The 26,215-nt window shown below is 35.0% G+C and overlaps 2 protein-coding genes across 2 annotated transcripts in view; both read left to right on the plus strand.

Annotated features, from left to right (window-relative positions):
* LOC102805435 (CDGSH iron-sulfur domain-containing protein 2 homolog A-like) overlaps positions 1–11,065 on the plus strand; it is a 30,050-nt gene extending 18,985 nt beyond the window's left edge. The window contains exons 2-3 of the mRNA XM_085493574.1: positions 8,032–8,237; positions 10,599–11,065. Of these exons, the coding sequence (XP_085349700.1) occupies positions 8,032–8,237; positions 10,599–10,688 (296 nt within the window). The 3' untranslated portion in view covers positions 10,689–11,065. The remainder of the gene's footprint in view (positions 1–8,031; positions 8,238–10,598) is intronic.
* A 4,386-nt stretch (positions 11,066–15,451) lies between these two features.
* Positions 15,452–18,467, plus strand: LOC102805515 (uncharacterized). The gene is made up of 2 exons (XM_006820108.3): positions 15,452–15,546; positions 16,410–18,467. The coding sequence occupies exon 2, from the start codon at positions 16,445–16,447 to the stop codon at positions 17,147–17,149; it is 705 nt and encodes a 234-aa protein (XP_006820171.1). The 5' UTR covers positions 15,452–15,546; positions 16,410–16,444; the 3' UTR covers positions 17,150–18,467.
* Positions 18,468–26,215: the final 7,748 nt, after the last annotated feature.

The following is a 26,215-nucleotide window of genomic DNA, read 5'->3' on the forward strand; positions in this document are numbered from 1 at the left end:
AAATCACAGAGCCCTGTTGCAAACCCATACTAATATTAAAGTAGTTAGTTACCCCCCATGGAGTTTTCACTGCTGCCTTTACATGCTGGTACATTGAATATAAGGAATTAAATAATTTGCCTTTGAGACCGGTCTTCGATAATTTGTAAAACAATGAGCAATGATGTACCCTATCGAAGGCCTTCTCATAGTCCACAAATGCACAATAGAAACGACCTTTTAACTGAAAGACATATTTTTCCACAAGAGTACATAAAATGAAAACATAATCCAATGTGCTTCTATGTTTCTGGAAACCACTTTGTTCTTCTACAATTTCATTATAATGTTTTAACCAGGTATTTAACCTATTACTTAATATACTTGTATAAATTTTACTTATGAAGTTTAATAACATAATACTCCTATAATTACCGGGGTCATCCTTATTTCCCTTCTTGTATACAGGCGATATTAATCCCCTACCCCATTCATCAGGAAAGATTCCCTGGTCAAATACCTTGTTGTATAAAACAAATAACATTTCATGGATTTCTATGGGAGCATTTTTCCAAAATTCTGTGGGTATGCCATCTGGTCCTGGGGCTTTATTTGTCTTTAATTTACTTAAATTTTCCCTAATTTCATCCAAAGAAATAGCCCTATCAAATTCAGAAACATTTAATTCGTTATTTAACACCGCATTATCTTCTAAATCATCCATGTAGTTTTTGATTGATGCGAAAAACTCTTTTTGATTTTCGTCCTCCATAAAGGTTAGAGGGTTAAATAAATCATTAAAATAGTTAAACCATTCAACCTCTGATATATTGTCTGGCACATTGGGCCTATTAGATTTCAAACTCTTCCAAAATTGTTTTGAATTAGGTTGTATCGCCATTTTTAAAAATTCATCACGTTTTTTTCTTTGATAATAATTTTTCTTATCACAAACTAGTTGCCTGTATGAGTATTTAGACTGCAAATAATAGTCTAAGGTAGCCTGACTTCTACAATTTTTGAAACGATTCAATGCTTGATTTACTTCTCTTTTAGTAGTACAACATTCCTTGTCAAACCAGGAGTTAAAATATGACCTGCCAATATAATTAGGTTTGTGCATCATATGTGTGTTACAAGCATATATAATATCAACTAAATTATTTGCAGCTTTACTTACATTTCCCTGCCTAATATTATCATGAAAATCATGGCGCATCCCCTCAACATGTTGTAAATTAATATTATTATAATACTTTGGTTTTCCCTTGGTGTCCCACCTTAGTTTAGGAGTAGAATAATTGACACTATGTTGAAAGTCATTGACATTCGCAGAATTGGAAACATAAGCAAGTGATATAGCAAATTCAAGTGGCATATGATCAGAATCAACCCGAGCTCCAACTGTAAATACATTGAACAATGGAAACGTATTTGGAAATGACAAAACAGTCAACAACACTTGTCCCAACCTCTGAAATAAAAGTAAAATTTCCACTACCAGTGTTTTTATAAACCCTACCATTCACAATTCTGAGGCCAGTGCTAATGCAAAAATCCAGAATTTCACTTCCATATTTATTGATCTCATTATCCATCGACTCCCTTAAAGGTATATCATTACTTTGCTCTAAATCATCTATTGGCAAATACATTGTATTTAGATCAACACTATCACCATAGTTACCAGTTCTACTATTTAAGTCGCCTACAATTACGACATTACAACCAAATTTTGCAGAATATACAATCAGATCTTTTTCTAATTGATCAAAGTATTTTTCATGTGCAAATATTGAACCCTCGGGAGGTCTGTACACTGTTGCAAATACAAGTATTGTGTGATCATTGCTTATAATCCTAGACCAAACACAGTATGGATCTTTAGAAATATGCTTAATTTTAAATTGACCTATGTTCTTTTTACGAAAAAACACAGAAATTCCACCAGAGGCTCTTCCATATTTTTTCTTTTTTAGACCACTAACATGTAGTTCCTCATACCCTTCAATCTTAAAATCAAATATGGTACTCACCCAAGTTTCTACCAAACAAACACAGTCAAATGATTTTAAATAATCTACAAAATCATGATCAGCCAACTTTCCTATTAAGCCATTTACATTACATACTAAAAACTTTAGTTCAGCATCACTCCCCATGCTATTAAGGCCATGGCCAAATTCCTAGTCATTAACAGTATTTGAATTATTGGAAGCAGTAGGAGTTGGCATGGCCACTACAGATACTCTATTGTGTGTCCCTTGCTGCTTTCGTAGTGAGTCACTGGTTTCTAACGGCTTGATAGTTTCTGTTTCTTCATCATACTTGTACACAGTATTGTCAATTTTAATTTTGTCATAAAGTAGTTTTGCTGATTTGCCTTCTTCCCTGGCCTCCATAACATATTTTCCAAGTTTCCCACGCAGGTTCCTAATTCTGGGGGTATAATCCTCGCGTATCCAATATTTCGTACCCTTTAGCACACTCGATGCTCGAAGGACTTTTTCTCGTTGCTTATATCGAAGAAATCTTGCAACTACAGGTTGTGGACGACTACGTACATGAGTAATGCGATGAACTCACTCAAATTCCATCTCTTCTGCATGCATATCCAATTTTTCCGAAATAAAACTCCGAAGAGCATCTTCTGTCTCCTGCCAATTTTCAAACCCACTTTGAGGAAGCCCATGAAATATGAGATTGTTCCGTAACAACTGTGCTTTCGTTTTATCATTTTCGAATTCAACTGTGTAAAGTTTATCACGCAAATACTTAACTTCATCGGTCAAAAGCTGTATTCTTTCACAATTAACTTTCACACCGGATTTCAACTCCCGAACTTCACTAGATAACTGCTGTATTCCATCATCTACCACTTTAATCTGCTGCCTCATGTCTTTTTTGAGATCCTGGATTTCAACAATAATGTCAACAAGTGTAATACCATCATCTCCACTCGAAAGAGAGGACACAGACTGACGTCCACGCGAGTCATCCCCATTTACGGACTGGGATCCAAATACCTCGGTGATTTTCTTCGACTCCATTGAATTAGTTTTCTTTTTTGTCCCTCTTTTAGGTGGCCCGGGATTTAATTCGATATCCCCAGACAATATTAGCAATAAAGATATCAGCGCTACTATCCATTTACACGTGTTCTTCAGTGGGTGTCGGCCATCTTGGATTCCTTTGCAAAACACTTCGGGCATAGCGATATTTCTCTCATTCCACAAACAAGCGAATTCTGAACCAAAACAGTCCCCAGACGAGCCTGCATTCGTATATCGTACTCCATCGACGTTCATCGTTCTAAATAACTCGCACAAGTACCATAACAGGCGAGAAAACACAAACAAAATACAGAGCGACGTAATCACCGATGTTTGCACCGCACGCCCGCAGCGACCCTATGATATCATCATGTTTGATCGCCAATGATCAGTGTATTTTTGTTTTATTTGACATTTCACTTTGTTAATCAAATTTTTGACTTTCATTGATTTTTCATGAAACTTGGTGCATAGATGCTCTAGGCCAATGCACAGATTTGATTGGGTTTTGGTAAAAAACCATACATATTAATTACCTAATTTGCATGATAATTAGCTGATTTTTAGCTGTTCCATGACTTTTCCACTGATATCTAAAGAACCACTCATTGGATTTTGATTAAACTTGGCACATAGATGCTCCACTCTAATGCGCAGATTTGAATGCGTAAAAATCCGTGCAATATTAATTACCTAATTTTCATAATGATTAATCATTTTTGGGCTTTCCACTGATATCTCAAGTACTAATCATCAAATTTCAATAAAACTTGGTACATAGATGTCATAGGATACTTCACAAACCTGATAGTTTTTAAGGTAATAGGAGTACATATTAATTACTTAATTTGCATAATTAATTAATTTTCAGCTTTTGATATTTCAAGTAGTAATCATCACATTTCAATAAAACTTGGTACATAGATATCATAGGACACTGCACAGACCTGATAGTTTTTAGGGTAATATCAGTAGATATTAATTACCTAATTTGTGTAACTAGTTAATGTTCAGCTTTTTGCCTGATATCTCAAGTACTAATCATCATATTTCAATGAGACTTGCTACATAGATCTTCTAGGACCATGCAGAGACCTGATTAGTTTTAATTGGATATTAATTACCTAATTTGCATAATGTTCCACTGATATATAAAAAACCACGAATTGGATTTTAATGAAACTTTTAAAGAGAACTATGCAGACACCCAATTAGTTTTTGACTCCCATGTGCGAAGCACAAAATGGGAGTCTTTGCAGTTAGTGTGTCTGTATGTGTGTATGTGTGTATGTGTGTACATGTATGTGTGTGTGTATGTGTGTCCGACTGTTCCACTGCGGTCTCAAGAACCATACATCGGTTTTTGATGAAACTTGGTGCATAGATGCTCTGGGCCAATGCGCAGATTTGATTAGGTTTTGGTAAAAATCCATGCTCGTTAATTACCTAATTTGCATGATAATTAGCTAATTTTTAGCTGTTCTATGACTGTTCCACTGATATCTAAAGAACCACTCATTGGATTTTGATGAAACTTGGTACATAGATGCTCTGAACATATGCGCAGATTTGATTAATTTTTGGTAAAAATCCGTGCATATTAATTACCTAATTTGCATGATAATTAGCTATTTTTTAGTGGTTCCATGACTGTTCCACTGATATCTAAACAACCACTCATTGGATTTTGATGAAACTTGGTACATAGATGCTCTGAACTAATGCTAGGTTTTGATTAGTTTTTGGTAATAATCCGTGGATACTAATTACCTAATTTGCATAATGATTAGTCAATTTTCGGTTTTTCCACTGATATCTCAAGTACTAATCATCACATTTCAATGAAACTTGGTACATAGATGTCATACGACACTGCACAGACCTGATAGTTTTTATGGTAATATCAGTACATATTAATTACCTAATTTGCATAATTAATTAATTTTCAGCATTTGATATAAGTAGTTAGCATTACATTTCAATGAAACTTGGTACTTACATACTCAAGGACTATGCAGAGATTGTTTTCGATAAATATTTGTACATATTAATCACCTAATTTGCATAATTAGTTAATTTTCAGCTTTTCCACGGGTATCTCAAGTACTAATCATCGCATTTCAATGAAACTTGGTACATAGATCCTTTAGGACTATGCAGAGACCTGATTAGTTTTAGGGTAAATAATTGTGCATATTAATTACCTAATTTGCATAATTAATTTTCAGCTTTTCTACTGATATCTAAAGTACTAATCATCACATTTCAATGAATCTAGAATTATGCAGACCCAATTAGTTTTTGGTAAATATTTGTGCATATTAATTACCTAATTTGCATAATTAACCAACTTTCACACTGATATCTCAGGTACTATACATCACATATCAATGAATGTACATGGATGCTGTAGGACAATAGACAGACCTGAATAATTGTGGGTTAAAATCTGTACATATTAATTACCTAATTTGCATAATTAACCAATTTTAAGCTTTCACACTGATATCTAAAGTACCGTAAAAACTCCAAAATTTCGACCGGTTTTAAATAATTGGTGTTAGAAATGTGACGTGTTTTTAGAGTCAAAATTAAGGTGCATTTTCGGACGGTCGAATTTTTCAGAATAGAAATCAGCAAAAAAAAATAGACAGTGTGCTTCATTAGTTTTTAAAAAATGCAATGTCCGTCAATTGACGTAAACTTCCTCATGTTTCACGGTAAAAGCAAAATCTAAACAAAGTCATCAATCAGTGAGTAATATGACAAGCAAAACAAAACATCAAGACGCGGAGAAGAGGTCAGCACAAAACTAATAGGTCAAAAGACAAAGCTGTCTCGCACTACCTAGGAAAACTTGCGAATGTTCGAAGTACAGGTACAGTACCCATTGGACAAAAGATACATGGAAGTTTAGCAAACGATCTCCCCGACCCAGTGCAATGTATCCGGTTAGAATCAAAGCTCACGTGTCCCTTATTTGAGGGACCAAATTCTGCCGTAAATTCGCCCTTGGATTAAAAAATAAAATGGGATTTAAGAAAATAAAATGGGACTTTTAAGGTGTATTTTGGCGTCATTTTTCGGACATTTCAATCAATCCTGCCGGCTAAAATAGAGTCTAAGTTTTACCGTAGTCATTGACGTCTGTCTATTCAAGAGTACACGTGTATGATTTTTATCGTGACTAGCGTGAGCGGGTAAGCTTCCTTTTGAGAATGAGCTGTTATCACTGTGAACAATGTTAAATTATTCTTCAGATGACCAGTTTATTTTTTAAAAACAACTAATTTTTTTATTTAAAAAAAATCATGCTGTTTTCGCATCAAAATCCAAGCCAAAATATCGTACTACGACATCAATCTCTTCCGCATTGCGTTCAATAGCATTAACATATTTAAATAAGCTATGGTAATTTGAACACGTTGGCATCATCCAGCTTTTTGATTGGTTAATTAGGCATTTGACCTATTTGACCTAAGAGAACATGGCGGATATCCTACAGCATCAAACGTTTATACAAGACCGGAATCATTCGCTTACGATGAAACTAAGTTGACTTTTATTTGTATTTCATAACCATTCAACAAATTTATTTTGTGTACATTATTATAATCACTACTGAGTACAGTAATAATCAACAATTCAGAAACGCAGCATGCCGAGATTTTTGTGTTCGTTTTTATTTGAATATATTTTCGTTACCAATAAAATAAAAATCTCTCAGTCAATCAGAAACCTGGATTCATGCCTTTGAGGAAGGTCCCGTTTGAACGCTCACATCGTTTTTTTTTTTCGTTTGGGGGAAAACTAAAACTGGTCGCAATTTTCGAATAAGAATGAGTCGGCAATTTTTAGTGGAGTCGAAAATTTGGAGGTAAATAAAACACCGAAACCCGGCAAATAAATAGGCGGCCGAATTTTTAGAGGGGTCGAAATTTTGGAGTTTTCACGGTACTAATTATTCCATTTCAATGAAACTTAGTACAAAGATGCTCTAGGACAATGTACAAACCTAATTAGTTTGGGGTAAAAATCTGTTCATATTAATTCCCTAATAAGCATAATAATTCATAATTTTTTGGTTCTAATCACATTTCAATTAAACTTGGAGACATAGATTTTCTGTTACATTGCGCAGACCTCATTAGTTTTACACTCAAATCTGGTCATATTAATTTTCTGATTTGCATAATTAGTTTTCAGCTAAGTAATTTCGAATTATATTTAATGTGTCTCCAATACTCTCAGCACATGGGAGTTCTTTCTAAGCTTTCTTTGATTGGTAAATATTTATGCTTATTAATCACCTAATTAACATAATTAATTAACACTGATATCTCAATTACTGATCATCACATTTGGTACATAAATGCTCTAGAACAATAGACAGGCCTGATTAATTTTGGGTTAAAATTTGTTGATATTAATTCTCTAATTAGCATAATGATTCATAATATTTTTGTTCTGTTCTGTTCTGTTCATATTATATATACGCCTGGACGCCCTTTTCTTAATAAACAACTGATAAACATTGTGTGAAAGTTCACTCAAGCTAATTGTGCAAGCTATTTAGATTTGAACACACAAGCGGAGATAATGGCTTGTTTGCATAACCATTCAATCAGTAAGAAGTTTGCTAATACTCATAATTAAAATGGCTGTAACAGTTCCAAACCTATTATCGTTTTGTAAAAAGATAAATATAGTGCATAATATGGAGATCCTGTCATTACTTATTTTCACCATGTTTCGTTTTGATTATTTATGTACAGCCTTGCTAAATCTTGCTAAGCATTCAAAAGAGAGAATGTTTGTACCTGTTTTCTATATTTTAAAATCGTCTTTTGAGTATGTTCCAGTATTCATAATGCTGCGAAATTTCATTAGTCTGTAGCCAAGACTGTTTGGATAATAAAAAGCAAAAAAAAAAATTCACTCCCAAGTGCCGATGAACCTGTATGTATACATTAATAAGGAGAATTTGTTTTCTTTGCAGGACAAGATTGGGCTCTACTTGGCCCTCTCTTTGGCACAGTCTTGGCCATTGCTTACTTCTATGCATCCTATAGAGCTAAAAAAGGCCAGAAAGATACAAGAGTGAACAGACGCATCCAGAAAGATGTGCCAAAAGTGGTGAATATGGTTGATATAGAAGATATTGGAGAAAAAGTATCTTACTGTAGATGTTGGAAATCTAAGAAGGTACAGTGTAACCAAACTATGTAACAATTTTTACTGAATAAATGGGCTGTTTGGTGTCAAAATAACTCTTACCAGATTGAGGCCCTAAATCATTTAATTTAATTTACACTAGTGACCAAGTAGGAGGTGATTTTATCTTTATCACAAGTTGTCCCATCATATATATGTTATGTGGCTTTCATTCTTCATTTGTAATTGTATCAGTTAATTATTGAGACGAATTGTAAGTCTATTGGGTTGGACAGCTTTTTGAGATATTCAAGATACTACTATATTCATTATTTTGCACAAAATGACAATAGGCCAATAATCTGTAGATATCATACCTGACTCATGTACATATTGTAGTAAACTTTATGTTCCATTAGATCATAAACACTTACTCAGCTCATTTAGTGAGTGACCTTTGCATCTGCAAAGTTTGTTGATATGAGAATCAATGGTTCAAATCCTGATTGTTGCTGCTCACAAAAAAGCCTCATTTGTAAAGAGTGAGGGGGTAGTTTTAATCATGTGACAAGAAACTTCATTTACAAGTAAATTTAACAAAGAAACAATTGTGTCCAGGTAAATGGGTATTGTTCAGAACTAGTAAACGCAGACTGTTGATAACAAATAAACTAGTAAATGCAGACTGTTAAAAACAAATAAACTAGTAAATGCTGACTGTTTAGAACAAATAAACTAGTAAATGCAGACTGTTAAAAACAAATAAACTAGTAAATGCAGAATGTTTAGAACAAATAAACTAGTAAATGCAGACTGTTTAGAACAAATAAACTAGTAAATGCACACTGTTTAGAACAAATAAACTAGTAAATGCAGACTGTTTATAACAAATAAACTAGTAAACGCTAACTGTTTAGAACAAATAAGCTAGTAATCGCTAACTGTTTAGAACAAATAAACTAGTAAATGCAGAGTGTTTGAACAAATAAACTAGTAAACACTGACTGTTCAGAACAAATAAACTAGTAAACGCTAACTGTTTAGAACAAATAAACTAGTAAATGCAGATTGTTTAGAACAAATAAACTAGTAAACGCTAACTGTTTAGAACAAATAAACTAGTAAACGCTAACTGTTTAGAACAAATAAACTAGTAAATGCAGAATGTTTAGAACAAATAAACTAGTAAATGCAGAGTGTTTGAACAAATAAACTAGTAAACACTGACTGTTCAGAACAAATAAACTAGTAATCGCTAACTGTTTAGAACAAATAAACTAGTAAATGCAGAGTGTTTGAACAAATAAACTAGTAAACACTGACTGTTCAGAACAAATAAACTAGTAAACGCTAACTGTTTAGAACAAATAAACTAGTAAATGCAGATTGTTTAGAACAAATAAACTAGTAAACGCTAACTGTTTAGAACAAATAAACTAGTAAATGCAGACTGTTAAGAACAAATAAACTAGTAAACACTGACTGTTTATAACAAATAAATTAGTAAACGCTAACTGTTTAGAACAAATAAGCTAGTAATCGCTAACTGTTTAGAACAAATAAACTAGTAAATGCAGATTGTTTAGAACAAATAAACTAGTAAACGCTAACTGTTTAGAACAAATAAACTAGTAAATGCTAACTGTTTAGAACAAATAAACTAGTAAACGCTAACTGTTTAGAACAAATAATCTAGTAAATGCAGATTGTTTAGAACAAATAAACTAGTAAATGCAGATTGTTTAGAACAAATAAACTAGTAAACGCTAACTGTTTAGAACAAATAAACTAGTAAACGCTAACTGTTTAGAACAAATAAACTAGTAAATGCAGATTGTTTAGAACAAATAAACTAGTAAACGCTAACTGTTTAGAACAAATAAACTAGTAAACGCTAACTGTTTAGAACAAATAAACTAGTAAATGCAGATTGTTTAGAACAAATAAACTAGTAAACGCTAACTGTTTAGAACAAATAAACTAGTAAACGCTAACTGTTTAGAACAAATAAACTAGTAAATGCAGAATGTTTAGAACAAATAAACTAGTAAATGCTAACTGTTTAGAACAAATAAACTAGTAAATGTAACTGTTTAGAACAAATAAACTAGTAAATGCAGACTGTTTAGAACAAATAAACTAGTAAATGCAGAGTGTTAAAAACAAATAAACTAGTAAATGCAGAGTGTTAAAAACAAATAAACTAGTAAATGCAGACTGTTTAGAACAAATAAACTAGTAAATGCAGACTGTTTAGAACAAATAAACTAGTAAATGCAGGCAAAGGAAACTGTCCACTAATGTAAGCATCAACAAGGGGCACAAGAGTGTAAACAACTGTAAACAAAATTATTTAAAAAAATTCAAATTGGGATTTATTGGTAGCTAAATTTTGTCATGTTTTTTTTCTAGTTTCCATATTGTGATGGTAGTCATAATAAGCATAATGAAGATTGTCAAGACAACGTTGGACCGATTGTCTTGAAACGAAAAGAAGTATGAATATAGATGGTTCAAATCATTGAAATCAAGAATAAATTCAGAACATTGAAATCAGGAATGATCTCAGATCATTGAAATCAAGTATAATCTCAGACCATTGAAATCAGGAATGATCTCAGAACATTGAAATCAGGAATGATCTCAGATCATTGAAATCAAGTATAATCTCAGACCATTGAAATCAGGAATGATCTCAGAACATTGAAATCAGGAATGATCTCAGATCATTGAAATCAAGTATAATCTCAGATCATTGAAATCAGGAATGATCTCAGATCATTGAAATCGATGCTTACTAACAAGGTGTTGGTGTTCATTATGTTCTTTTAAATTTATTAAAATAATCAATAAACTTTTATAATATTTTATTAAACTAAGATTTATGTTTTGTTTCATAGTGACTTTGTTATTTCTGTTTGACACAACAATCACAGAATTTGAAAATCGATCATACATGTATATTGCATTTCCACAACCATGAGTTAGAATTGTGATGCATCCAGCTATGGTGTTGGAGAAATTCTCACCATTCTCACCATGAGTGTAGGGACCTTATTATAAGATGTTTGAGTTTTTGGAAAAGTTATTTGGGTTGACCATAACAAGAATGTCATGTGACATAATGACTGGCTAACACACCTGATTGGTGAAAATAACAGGATTGTGATTGTATTTCCATGGTTACAATGTTGTAATGATACTGTCAATAAAGCCTTGAGTAAAGTTTGTGTGGCTGTTAATATATTAGTATAATATGATTATATGTTGATAGTGAGTACACTATTGTATGTAGAATCTAATATCTATTCTCCCATATGGTAATGTGTGTTGTTCATTAGGCAAATTAAAAAACATCTGCACATCCAATGACATTCCCCTAGTAATTAGGATAGGTGGGTAATAAATAGGTTTTGAATATTAAACTTTCATGAAAATGTTATGAAAGCTGTAAAACACTGATAGGATGCACAAACTTATTGTTAAACCTGAATGGACAAATCCCAGAACTTTCAGACTTAATCTGGAATGTGGGTGGGAGTGCTCTGCAGCCAGTTGAAAAGTGAACCCAAAAAGATTAACATTGAGGGGGTACACTTTGGCTTAAAAATTGGCAATAGTGCATACCCATAGTTAAAGTACGCTTTAACTATGGGTGTATTTCCCCAAAATGTCCAATAAAATATCATGAACAGATTCTCGGACATGGCTGTGCTAATTTCATTCAAACTTTGTATGATTCTGTTTTGAGATTTGATTCAAACTTGTTAACTGGCGGCCTTGATGATTTTATTTTCATTTTTCAGACATGCTTTGATTTTGATATGAACCACAAATATGTTTTGCTATTTGATTGAAACTGGTTTACATGCGAATTATACAGTTTTGTGTGATGTGATCTTATTCCTAGGAGGTGTAGTCTTGACTGAACAAAACCTGGATGCCATTTGAAGTAAAACATTATTTTTAACATGCTGAATACTCTTCACTCATTTAATTGTAATCTACACGTTTCATTGTTTAATTGACACAGTCTCACAAAATGAATTGAAACGTTTCATTACAAACTTTTTTCTCCTGAAATAAAGAGTTTGATTATCTGCAAACATATCTAAATTACAGTTGTCAAAAACAACAAAGCCTGAAATGGAAACCTGTGGACACTATTTTATTAGTAGCTTATCCAAGTCACAGTCTGTGTTATGTAATGAACAAATTAGTAATTATTACCTCGGTAATAGTGAAACCATCTTAATGATTATGTATTAAAGGCTCTGCTCATCCATCATATTGAAAATGGAAGAATGCAATATATCCTCCACAGACTGAGAATCTGTAATTTCTGTATGTTAAATAAAGTTGAAGATGAATTTCTTTTCTATATGGTATGTCCCTTATACACAATGACAGAAGACTAACATGTTACTAAAGTATTTCAGCCCACTATATTTCCTACATTTCAGCCCCCTACATAAAGTATAGTAGCCCAGAAACTTTTGTGTGTCACAAAATCCCTGTACCACACCTAACCTGGTCAGATTTGTATCTCGCTTTGAGAAGACACACAAATGTCGAACATGCGCGGCGCAACAACTACCGCCCTTTAATACCACTCTCTCAGTTAACTATAACACTTTTGAAATGCTTACGTTTGGGCCAGAGGCTTATTGTATTAAATCAAATAATATTATTGACAGCATAACGTGCAAAAGTTTTTTTTTTTATGCAAAAGTTGATCAGTTAGCCTACTAAGAGCTGTGTGGCACGAGTAGAATTCCTGAAACCCCAAGTGAGAATCTGATTAAATTATTTCCAGGCAAAAAATTATAAGAGTGGGCATGACCATGTTTTCCAAATGTCAACATAGAGGGCCGAATGCTATCAGCAACCTTTCTGCCAACTTGTGCTTTTGTGAAGCGCCATGGTCGAAAAATGTAACTTGTAACACATTGTCCGTGATTTGTGAACTGTGCATTTATTTATTTTTTCCATTAAAATCCTAAAAATTTATTTGCTCCACTTTTGTAATTTGCAAAATGAAATGAAATACCTACTTGAGAGTCTAAAGTTTTCTTGAAATCTTCTAAAAAAATAGTACAGGCTGTTTCGTTCAAATAACTCATTATAAGGTCATAAGTTAAATTGTGTTTCTTCCAAATATAACAATCACACCGATCACTGGTAGCATAGTGGTTGTCGCATCAGACTCATGATCGGTAGACCCAAGTTCAAATCCTACATTAGGCTGAACATTAAAAGGTCGACCCCTACCCTGGGTGAGTGTGCCACAGACTCAATGGGAAGGCCAATTCCACTGGCCGAGATTCATTCACTTACGAATGCGACTTTGGGGGAACCTTGGATAAGGTCCGCAGGTGCTTGTGTTCGACCGAGCCTGGTTGACGCCAGGATAGCGCATTAAAATTGCCATTTGATAGGGAGATGGCCACACAGCCCTGTCAAGTAGTCCCAAACAGGAAATGACTTCTGTGGCAAAATGCACTATGTGTCAGCACTAACACTTGCAATTTGCACTTAAAAAAAGAAAAAAAAAAGTCAGGAGTGACAACAGTGACATTCAATGTCCGGAACTGTCGCCTGGCACAAACAAAACATATTTTAAAAACAATCACTTGGGTTGCGGCTCGGAGATAATGGCAACAATGTTGCACAATGGAACCAAACATGATTTTGAATTCCACACATGAGTATAGTGATTTTACGCCAGTTACCGAGCAATGTACTTGTTATTTAAACTTTGTTTGTAGTTATAATATCGATAACCTCCCATGTTCAAACACAAAATTATACATGTTTTTTTTAAGCAATGTCACGGTGATTTGTAAACACTTCATAAAAATAACCACCAGTACCGTGCTGTAATCAGATTCATCAGAAAGTAAAAAAAAAATGGTTAGAATTTGGCCAGAAAATACTCGCATGTTAAGAATTAGTCAGAATTCAATTGGCATGAAAAATATTTCAGTTTATGGCGGTACTCAAAGACAAAGCCACAAACTGCCCCTCCCTCATCTAGCATTTCTCATGCCAATGACTTCTATATACATTTCCATCCAGGCTATACTATTATCCTGCAGAACAGTTCTCATGGATTACTGAAGAAACCACTAAACTGAGTTTTCAGTCGCTGAGTTGCTCAAAGTTGCGGGCTTATTGTACTCAAAGAAACGAAACTGGATGATACACATGATCATGATAATTAGACTGTAATCAGAGAAAAAGGGGTTTTATATGCACAATATTTGCAAAATATTCGCCGAAAATAATATTTAATCAGTAAATTGTTTGTGTCGCTAATTATTGTCCGATTATCTGTGATTAGCGAAACAAACTATTTACTAATAAAAATCTCATTATTTCGGCAAATAATTTATATCATTATATACACGACTGAAATATTGTACGTGTCGAACTCTTGTTTTGCTGATTACAGATTTCGGATTATCTGCGAAACGAAAGATTTACTAATTAAAATCCTGTTAGTTTTAGCAAATATTTTGTAAATATTGCGCCAATAAAACCCATTTTCTCTGATTACAGTTTAAAGGACGGTAGTCTTCATGTCACGCATGCGCGAGATATACGAGTCTCGTATAAACAAATATGGTGACTTTGACTGTTGCGCAGATCAACAAGTACAAACTAAAACGTTACCAAGCTTTAATTAGGTATTTTTAGGTGATTGGAAGGTAATGAACGAAGGTAGTTCACATCGCACCCAGCTCAAACCTGATACTTGTGATTCACATTAGATTGTGGGAAAATTAATGTTTATCAATACAAATGTCGCACATGCGCAGCGTGACGACCACCGCCCTTGAATTGTCACCATGTGAATCGTCATTTCGTTTCTTCGATTACAATAAACCCAAGTTGCGCAGCGACCATTCACTTGGTTGTCAAGCAAATAATCACTGCTGTAGGAGAACTTTTCTAACAAAACAGACATACATAAAAAATATGAGCAGGTAATAGCAGGTCTTCAAATAATCAGTTGTGATTGCATTGCATTGGCACTGAGGCTCACGGGGTAGTGTTCGGAAACCTAAAAGTTCTAAAATAGAATCATTCATTTCCCATTATGTTATAATTGAACTGGAGTACATTTCGAGGAGTTTGACTAATCGACCATGAAAACGAAAGAATTTGTGCTGTCTGCCACGAGTGTCGTTTTTTCTAATTTGCATATGCAAATACATATGTACAGCACGTACGCTTCACGTGAAACAACAACAATACTAGTACATAGAATGAGCTTCCGTGATATTTTCTCTGTGTTGTGTTTTAATGATAATCTTGATGCAGCAAGCTGAAAATATATCTATTTTGGTACAAGTAGGTAAGTAAGACTACCAAGCTCATATTTTAATTCTGTATTTAGCTGTAATCGTCGTAAATTTGTAAATTTTTGAGAAAAACACGAGTCTTGTCCGTCGACACCCGAGTCCGTGACATCCTTGTCTGTGTGTGGGTAGATGTGGTTTCACTCTTAATCCGACGTGCACCACCCTTTCTTGTCTGGATTCTGTACAAACCATGCGCTGTATTGTCTACCGATGTTGAACGCGACTCGTTTGACTTTAAAGGAGATGGCTGTTCGAGTAGCTTGTTCATGTTATTATTATATCGTGCACTTGTAATTATTTTGCGAATGATTTTCAAAGTCCGTTGACCCAAACACAGTTTCTCAACCAAGACCCAAACAAATTAATTCACCCATCACCATCATTGAATCACGGTTCTTACACTTGTTACATAATTACACAATGTTTGTTAGATTTTCTCAAAAATTAATTGTTGGCAGTTTTAAAACTATGTGTTGAAATCTTGAGCAACTGGAAATTCGATATTTGGGTGTGTAAAGCGTGTCCGCCCGTTAACATTTTTCTGTCCTTGACGGTCGTAAAGCAGTATTAATTTACTCAATCTCTAGGGTCCTCGTGCTCCTTTTCAAGGTCTTGTGGAATGTTGAATTATAGTGCTTCCTATCCGTTTTCTATGGTTACTGTTGCATCACATTGTTTTATGTGAGCATTGCTGTGAATGCATCATTGGCTGCAAGGAATGTGATCAATTGTAATGCAATAAAAGAAACCTTTCAGGTGGTAAATACCAATGTTGATTCATCCAATAATCAGTTTGACCAAACACTGGAAGACATTTCTGAAAATCAAGTGACAGTTTTTTTTTTTCTCTTCTCAGGTGTGTCTATGATTTGATGCTGGTATATTGGCATCATGAGTTTCTTGTCAAGGCTGTTAAAGGGGCGTCATGAATCCAAACCTAAAGTAGACCAACATGGTATTTATACTAGTTGTCAAATGAGCACAGTTGTCATGGAAGGGAAGTTGTCTATCCATGAACCTTGGCGGAAACATCGCAAGAAACCAAAGAGTGTTGTTGCTTATTTATACACTAATGATTCATCACCATTTTTGGTGTGGTATGCCAATAAAGCAAAGAAACAGGCACGTGGATGTATTCATACTGATTGTTGTCAGATTGATCCCATGGATGAATATAGCTTCAATATTATTACTAAAAATAACCAAGAACTTGTGTATAAATTCCACGCCGATTGCTGGGAGATTCGTGAGGAATGGCTGTATCAGATCAGGGATCAGTCACGAAAGAAACCTGTTATGCCTCAATTTCACACAAATCTTGAGAATTGCTCAGATTCACCACCACAACCACCACCACCAGAAAGACATCATTCTAGGCGACACCGATATGGACATCGACGTACTTTGAGTGCTGATGCACCATCACCCAAACTAGCAGAATGCTCTGTGCTGTTACAGCGAAGTCGCAGTCAACCCCATTTACAGAATAAAGCCAGAATGGCTAAACGAAGACCTCAACTTGCACATAATACTCCTACTACTTCAGTTCAAAGAACAATGCAAGTCAATGCATTTATTAGATCTCCAGAGCTATAAAGAAACAGGTTTTTTATTTATTTTTTTAAAATTGAAATGATATACAGAAAAGAGTAATAACCTGAAACCTATTACAGTACAAACCTGTTTGCCCATGATTGGGAAAAATTCCTGCTATTAAGTAGCCAGTTTTTAACTTAATTGATACGTCTCTTGATTTCTGAATGAAGTGGTACAAATGACATGTCAAGTTTAGCTGTTTGCTTTTTCACCTCCATTATAATCTCTTTTCATCTGACACAAATTAATGTAGATCTGCACACTTAATTTTTCTCTCCGTCTAAAATGTTGACACTAATCTAAAAGTGTGGTTCAAAACTGACAAACCCTTCAACTCAAATTTGTTAATTAAAATAATTCTGTGTGATTGACATTTCCATCAAAATTTTTTGCAATTGGTGCGAGTGAAAATAACAAAAAGCATAAAAACAAACTATTTTTGTGTCTAACTCATTGTGTATTTTGACAATAATACAAATGATTTGTGAGATTTAAGTAATCCTACTATCCCAAAGGTGTTATCATGAACTATTGATCATTGGAGACAAAAATAAGGACTTTTGTTCTTATAATTTACAAAACATTATTTTTTCATAATTTCAGCCTAAACTCTTGACTAATTTAAAATAAAATGCATTGGGGAAATATGAAATTGAAAAGTACATATAAACAACAGACATTTGTGTGCCTCTGATTTATTAGTACACATGGATTCACATCAACTACCAATTTAAGGCAGTGGGTTATAAACTCTTTCTCTGTGTAATTTTTGTGCCCAAACACTTCCAGGGTTATTTTTAAAATTGAAGTTATGTAAAATATTTCAATTGTGTTAGTCATGTGATTTGTATTTCCTACTTCCTATTTAGATAATGTTAACAACATAATCAGCTCTTCCCATGTCTTTTAGCATCTTGTTTATTTATTATTATATATAGTTGTTGTTGTTGTTAATGTTGGCAAGAAATTCTGAACAACTTATTTATCTCTTTTTATATGAATTTTTGTCTTGAAAGTATTAACTGAAAATATTTATTTAATTTTAAATGTGGAACACTGTGCAGTAGGTTTGGCAAGGGTTACTGAATACTCTTCAGTTTTTAACAATGCAAAGAAGCTCATAAATGGCTTTATTAAAAATGAATTTGTATATACATTGTAATTCCCCAAAAAGTTGTTTTTCCTTTCTCTGCACACTAGGACCTACATCTTGAAATTATACTTTACAGGGTAGCATGTTCATCCATTTGTAAAACAGGTATGGGTGTCTGTCCACCCTCATTTGGTTGGTTTTAATTATTACATTTCAAACAATTTACCTGACAAGTGTATTTAATTTTTGTACTTGCTTAATAGTGTCACTCGCCATACCGTATTTATATTTCTGGGGTGTATATATTGGCAATTTTCCACTTTCTTGGTGGGGGAGGGGAGATTACTGTATAACGTCAAAATAATTTTGGTCATTTTAAAGAAATGCGAGTCTGAATTTTAATGGTGACTTCATATTTCTGCTCCTAGGTAATTCAAATGGCTGTCATGAACACCACTCTTAAAAATCTGTCATAACTCAGTGTATATATTTTGTCTGTGTAGACATTGCTTGTGGTCTTAATAAGACTTGTTGCTACATTGGGTGTGCCCTCAGGTCATAAATGATTGATGGTATGTCAATGATAATGTCACATTATTTAGTTGAAGCTTTATTCTTCCAACAATACTGATGACCTTGAGAATTTAATTACAGTCACCCAGCTATCAAAACTACTGGTAGCTATCCATTAATACAGTATAGGCAGTCTATTTGATTTGACTCAGTTTTTTTCTTCATTTCCTCTTTAGTTTATTTGTATGGTAATGGCACTGACGGTGGTTGTTGCACTGCTAAAATTTGAATTCTGGTTAATGACTGGTTATTGCACAACCAAAGTTTGAATTCTGGTTAATGGTGATGGTTGTTGCACTGCAAAATTTTGAATTCTGGTTAATGGCTGTAGTTATTGCACAACCAAAGTTTGAATTCTGGTTAATGGTGATGGTTGTTGCACTGCAAAATTTTGAATTCTGGTTAATGGCTGTAGTTATTGCACAACCAAAGTTTAAATTCTGGTTAATGGTGATGGTTGTTGCACTGCCAGTTTTTGTATTCTGGTTAATGACTGTAGTTATTGCACAACCAAAGTTTGAATTCTGGTTCATGGCTGTAGTTATTGCACAACCAAAGTTTAAATTCTGGTTAATGGTGATGGTTGTTGCACTGTCAAATTTTGTATTCTGGTTAATGACTGGTTATTGCACAACCAAAGTTTGAATTCTGGTTAATGGCTGTGGTTGTTGCACTGCCAAATTTTTAATTCTGGTTAATGGCTGTGGTTATTGCACAACCAAAGTTAGAATTCTGGTTAATGGCTGTGGTTGTTGCACAACCAAAGCTTAAATTCTGGTTAATGACTGTGGTTATTGCACAACCAAAGTTTAAATTCTGGTTAATGACTGGTTATTGCACAACCAAAGTTTGAATTCTGGTTAATGGCTGTGGTTGTTGCACTGCCAAATTTTGAATTCTGGTTAATGGCTGTGGTTATTGCTCTCCGCAAGTTTTGTTAAATAAAGTAAGATTTTGTGTGGAGTTCTATTTGCACGGTGTATTGACTCGTACTACTACCACAGCTAGAATGCAAAAGCAATTTTTTTCTAGATTATTTATTTTTGATATTACAGTTATGTTAACAATTTATACTGCTGAAAATATAATTGAAAACCAAATGGTTATATCATATATGACCAAAGTTATTAGTCTTATTGTGTTTCTATTCTTATTTACATGCATACATAACGCAAGACAGATTACAAATTATCAGTGTAGTTTGTTTGGTGCAGGTTTACATGCAAGCTGATAACTAAACAATATCTGGCACCAATTTAATTTCATGAATCAGTGAAATTTGCGACACTTTGAGCAGTAAAGATTTGCTTTCACGATTGCCATAACAAAATCATCAAATTCCTGACAGTGAAAATTAAGTGGTTTTAAGACAATAGTTTGTATTGACTAAACTTAATTTTCATTTTCCTCAACAACAACAACAATTGTTGAGGTTAATGAATGTTAACTGTCAAATGCAGCAAATATTGCCAACAAATAGATTTGATAGAGTAAACGTGACTAACCACATTTGCATTCAAATATGGCATAGTGATATATAGAGAATTTATTAAACAAGTATACATAGTAATTTTTATTTCTTTATTTTTATTTTTTTTTTACTATTATTACGATTGTGAACTATGGCTATTTTTGAAACCATTGCTATAGTAACAGTATCAGGGATGCATTGGTAACATAATTACTAATTTTGAAGTCAATTCAAACGACTATTACTCAGTCTATGGGAAATTGCCATAATACACTGGGAAACACATTTTTTGTGTGCATAGAAGTTGAAGTTAGGAGAATTTAAAATGATGTCTCACATATACCGTACTCGACCACGTTAGCGCCCAGGGGCCTCAACTCAGAAAATCACGATTTTTTAGGGGTGGGCGCTTACCCAAGCACCCCCCCTCGAAAAAGAGTGCAAATGAAAAATTTATATCACACCAGAAACTACCTTAAATATTCAAATTAATATTTTCTTAATTCAAGAAATATTGTGATACACAGCCATGATGTCGAAACTTCAATATGTTTGCATGGACCAATCAGGTTGCTCGGATGTTTATTACATAGTATGGAGATAAAGTAAATTGTTACACTGCTGTGTTATACTAACCTGTCTTAATGGATGTTATACTGATCTGTCTTAATGGATGTTATACTGACCTGTCTTAATGTATGTTATACTGACCTGCCTCAATGTATGGGATACTGACCTGTAATAATGTATAGGATACTGACCTGTCTCAATGTATGGGATACTGACCTGTCTTAATGTATGGGATACTGACCTGTCTTAATGTATGGGATACTGGCCTGTCATAATGTATGTTATACTGACCAGTCATAATGTATGGGATACTGACATGTCTTAATGTATGGGATACTGACCTGTCATAATTTATGTTATATACTGACTTGTCATAATGTATGTTATATACTGACTTGTCATAATGTATAGGATACTGACCTGTCATAATGTATAGGATACTGACCTGTCTTAATGTATGGGATACTGACCTGTCTTAATGTATGGAATACTGACCTGTCTTAATGTATGGGATACTGACCTGTCTTAATGTATGGGATACTGACCTGTCTTAATGTATGGGATACTGACCTGTCTTAATGTATGGGATACTGACCTGTCTTAATGTATGGGATACTGACCTGTCTTAATGTATGGGATACTGACCTGTCTTAATGTATGGGATACTGACCTGTCTTAATGTATGGAATACTGACCTGTCATAATGTATGGAATACTGACCTGTCTTAATGTATGGGATACTGACCTGTCATAATTTATGTTATGTACTGACTTGTCATAATGTATAGGATACTAACCTGTCTTAATGTATGGGGTACTGACCTGTCTTAATGTATGGGATACTGACCTGTCTTAATGTATGGGATACTGACCTGTCTTAATGTATGGGATACTGACCTGTCTTAATGTATGGGATACTGACCTGTCATAATGTATGGAATACTGACCTGTCATAATTTATGTTATGTACTGACTTGTCATAATGTATGTTATACTGACCTGTCATAGTGTATAGGGTACTGACCTGTCTTAATGTATGGGATACTGACCTGTCTTAATGTATGGGATACTGACCTGTCTTAATGTATGGGATACTGACCTGTCATAATTATAGAATACTGACCTGTCATAATGTATGGGATACTCTCTTTTCTATGCATAGACTGATAGCAGAATAACTTGCCCTGCTCTCTCTTTTCACTGCATAGACTGATAGCAGAATAGCTTACCCTGCTCTCTCTTTTCACTGCATATACTGATAGCAGAATAACTTGCCCTGCTCTCTCTTTTCACTGCATATACTGATAGTAGAATAACTTGCCCTGCTCTCTCTTTTCACTGCATATACTGATAGTAGAATAACTTGCCCTGCTCTCTCTTTTCACTGCATATACTGATAGTAGAATAACTTGCCCTGCTCTCTCTTTTCACTGCATATACTGATAGCAGAATAACTTGCCCTGCTCTCTCTTTTCACTGCATATACTGATGGCAGAATAACTTGCCCTGCTCTCTCTTTTCTATGCATATACTGATAGCAGAATAACTTGCCCTGCTCTCTCTTTTCACTGCATATACTGATAGTAGAATAACTTGCCCTGCTCTCTCTTTTCACTGCATATACTGATAGTAGAATAACTTGCCCTGCTCTCTCTTTTCACTGCATATACTGATAGCAGAATAACTTGCCCTGCTCTCTCTTTTCACTGCATATACTGATAGTAGAATAACTTGCCCTGCTCTCTCTTTTCACTGCATATACTGATAGCAGAATAACTTGCCCTGCTCTCTCTTTTCACTGCATATACTGATGGTAGAATAACTTGCCCTGCTCTGTCTTTTCACTGCATATACTGATGGCAGAATAACTTGCCCTGCTCTCTCTTTTCACTGCATATACTGATAGCAGAATAACTTGCCCTGCTCTCTCTTTTCACTGCATATACTGATAGCAGAATAACTTGCCCTGCTCTCTCTTTTCACTGCATATACTGATAGCAGAATAACTTGCCCTGCTCTCTCTTTTCACTGCATATACTGATAGTAGAATAACTTGCCCTGCTCTCTCTTTTCACTGCATAGACTGATAGCAGAATAACTTGCCCTGCTCTCTCTTTTCACTGCATATACTGATAGCAGAATAACTTGCCCTGCTCTCTCTTTTCACTGCATATACTGATAGTAGAATAACTTGCCCTGCTCTCTCTTTTCACTGCATATACTGATAGCAGAATAACTTGCCCTGCTCTCTCTTTTCTATGCATATACTGATAGTAGAATAACTTGCCCTGCTCTCTCTTTTCACTGCATATACTGATAGTAGAATAACTTGCCCTGCTCTCTCTTTTCACTGCATAGACTGATAGTAGAATAACTTGCCCTGCTCTCTCTTTTCACTGCATATACTGATAGTAGAATAACTTGCCCTGCTCTCTCTTTTCACTGCATATACTGATAGTAGAATAACTTGCCCTGCTCTCTCTTTTCTATGCATGGACTGATGGCAGAATAACTTGCCCTGCTCTCTCTTTTCACTGCATATACTGATAGTAGAATAACTTGCCCTGCTCTCTCTTTTCACTGCATATACTGATAGCAGAATAACTTGCCCTGCTCTCTCTTTTCTATGCATATACTGATAGTAGAATAACTTGCCCTGCTCTCTCTTTTCACTGCATATACTGATAGTAGAATAACTTGCCCTGCTCTCTCTTTTCACTGCATAGACTGATAGTAGAATAACTTGCCCTGCTCTCTCTTTTCACTGCATATACTGATAGTAGAATAACTTGCCCTGCTCTCTCTTTTCACTGCATATACTGATAGTAGAATAACTTGCCCTGCTCTCTCTTTTCTATGCATAAACTGATAGCAGAATAACTTGCCCTGCTCTCTCTTTACACTGCATATACTGATAGCAGAATAACTTGCCCTGCTCTGTCTTTTCTCTGCATATACTGATAGCAGAATAACTTGCCCTGCTCTCTCTTTTCACTGCATATACTGATAGCAGAATAACTTGCCCTGCTCTGTCTTTTCTCTGCATATACTGATAGCAGAATAACTTGCCCTGCTCTGTCTTTTCACTGCATATACTGATAGCAGAATAACTTGCCCTGCTCTCTCTTTTCACTGCATATACTGATAGTAGAATAACTTGCTCTGCTCTCTCTTTTCACTGCATATACTGATGGCAGAATAACTTGCCCTGCTCTCTCTTTTCACTGCATATACTGATGGCAGAATAACTTGCCCTGCTCTCTCTTTTCACTGCATATACTGATGGCAGAATAACTTGCCCTGCTCTCTCTTTTCACTGCATATACTGATAGTAGAATAACTTGCCCTGCTCTCTCTTTTCACTGCATATACTGATAGTAGAATAACTTGCCCTGCTCTCTCTTTTCACTGCATATACTGATAGTAGAATAACTTGCCCTGCTTTCTCTTTTCACTGCATATACTGATAGTAGAATAACTTGCCCTGCTCTTTCTTTTCACTGCATATACTGATAGCAGAATAACTTGCCCTGCTCCCTCTTTTCACTGCATATACTGATGGCAGAATAACTTGCCCTGCTCTCTCTTTTCACTGCATATACTGATAGCAGAATAACTTGCCCTGCTCTCTCTTTTCAATGCATATACTGATGGCAGAATAACTTGCCCTGCTCTCGCTTTTCTATGCATATACTGATAGCAGAATAACTTGCCCTGCTCTCTCTTTTCACTGCATATACTGATAGTAGAATAACTTGCCCTGCTCTCTCTTTTCACTGCATATACTGATAGTAGAATAACTTGCCCTGCTCTCTCTTTTCTATGCATAGACTGATGGCAGAATAACTTGCCCTGCTCTCTCTTTTCACTGCATATACTGATAGCAGAATAAATTGCCCTGCTCTCTCTTTTCACTGCATAGACTGATAGCAGAATAACTTGCCCTGCTCTCTCTTTTCACTGCATATACTGATAGTAGAATAACTTGCCCTGCTCTCTCTTTTCACTGCATAGACTGATAGCAGAATAACTTGCCCTGCTCTCTTTTTTCATTGCATATACTGATAGCAGAATAACTTGCCATGCTCTCTCTTTTCACTGCATATACTGATAGTAGAATAACTTGCCCTGCTCTCTCTTTTCTATGCATAAACTGATAGCAGAATAACTTGCCCTGCTCTCTCTTTACACTGCATATACTGATAGCAGAATAACTTGCCCTGCTCTGTCTTTTCTCTGCATATACTGATAGCAGAATAACTTGCCCTGCTCTCTCTTTTCACTGCATATACTGATAGCAGAATAACTTGCCCTGCTCTGTCTTTTCTCTGCATATACTGATAGCAGAATAACTTGCCCTGCTCTCTCTTTTCACTGCATATACTGATAGCAGAATAACTTGCCCTGCTCTCTCTTTTCACTGCATAGACTGATAGTAGAATAACTTGCCCTGCTCTCTCTTTTCACTGCATATACTGATAGCAGAATAACTTGCCCTGCTCTCTCTTTTCACTGCATAGACTGATAGTAGAATAACTTGCCCTGCTCTCTCTTTTCACTGCATAGACTGATAGCAGAATAACTTGCCCTGCTCTCTCTTTTCACTGCATATACTGATAGCAGAATAACTTGCCCTGCTTTCTCTTTTCAATGCATATACTGATAGTAGAATAACTTGCCCTGCTCTCTCTTTTCACTGCATATACTGATAGTAGAATAACTTGCCCTGCTCTCTCTTTTCACTGCATATACTGATAGTAGAATAACTTGCCCTGCTCTCTGTTTTCACTGCATATACTGATAGCAGAATAACTGGCCCTGCTCTCTCTTTTCACTGCATATACTGATAGCAGAATAACTTGCCCTGCTCTCTCTTTTCACTGCATATACTGATAGTAGAATAACTTGCCCTGCTCTCTCTTTTCACAGCATATACTGATAGCAGAATAACTTGCCCTGCTCTCTCTTTTCTCTGCATATACTGATAGCAGAATAACTTGCCCTGCTCTCTCTTTTCACTGCATATACTGATAGCAGAATAACTTGCCCTGCTCTCTCTTTTCACTGCATAGACTGATAGTAGAATAACTTGCCCTGCTCTCTCTTTTCACTGCATATACTGATAGCAGAATAACTTGCCCTGCTCTCTCTTTTCACTGCATAGACTGATAGCAGAATAACTTGCCCTGCTCTCTCTTTTCACTGCATATACTGATAGCAGAATAACTTGCCCTGCTCTCTCTTTTCAATGCATATACTGATAGTAGAATAACTTGCCCTGCTCTCTCTTTTCACTGCATATACTGATAGTAGAATAACTTGCCCTGCTCTCTCTTTTCACTGCATATACTGATAGTAG

Source organism: Saccoglossus kowalevskii, chromosome 19 (assembly GCF_978046115.1).
Source record: "Saccoglossus kowalevskii chromosome 19, keSacKowa6.1, whole genome shotgun sequence".
NCBI classification, from domain to species: domain Eukaryota; kingdom Metazoa; phylum Hemichordata; class Enteropneusta; family Harrimaniidae; genus Saccoglossus; species Saccoglossus kowalevskii.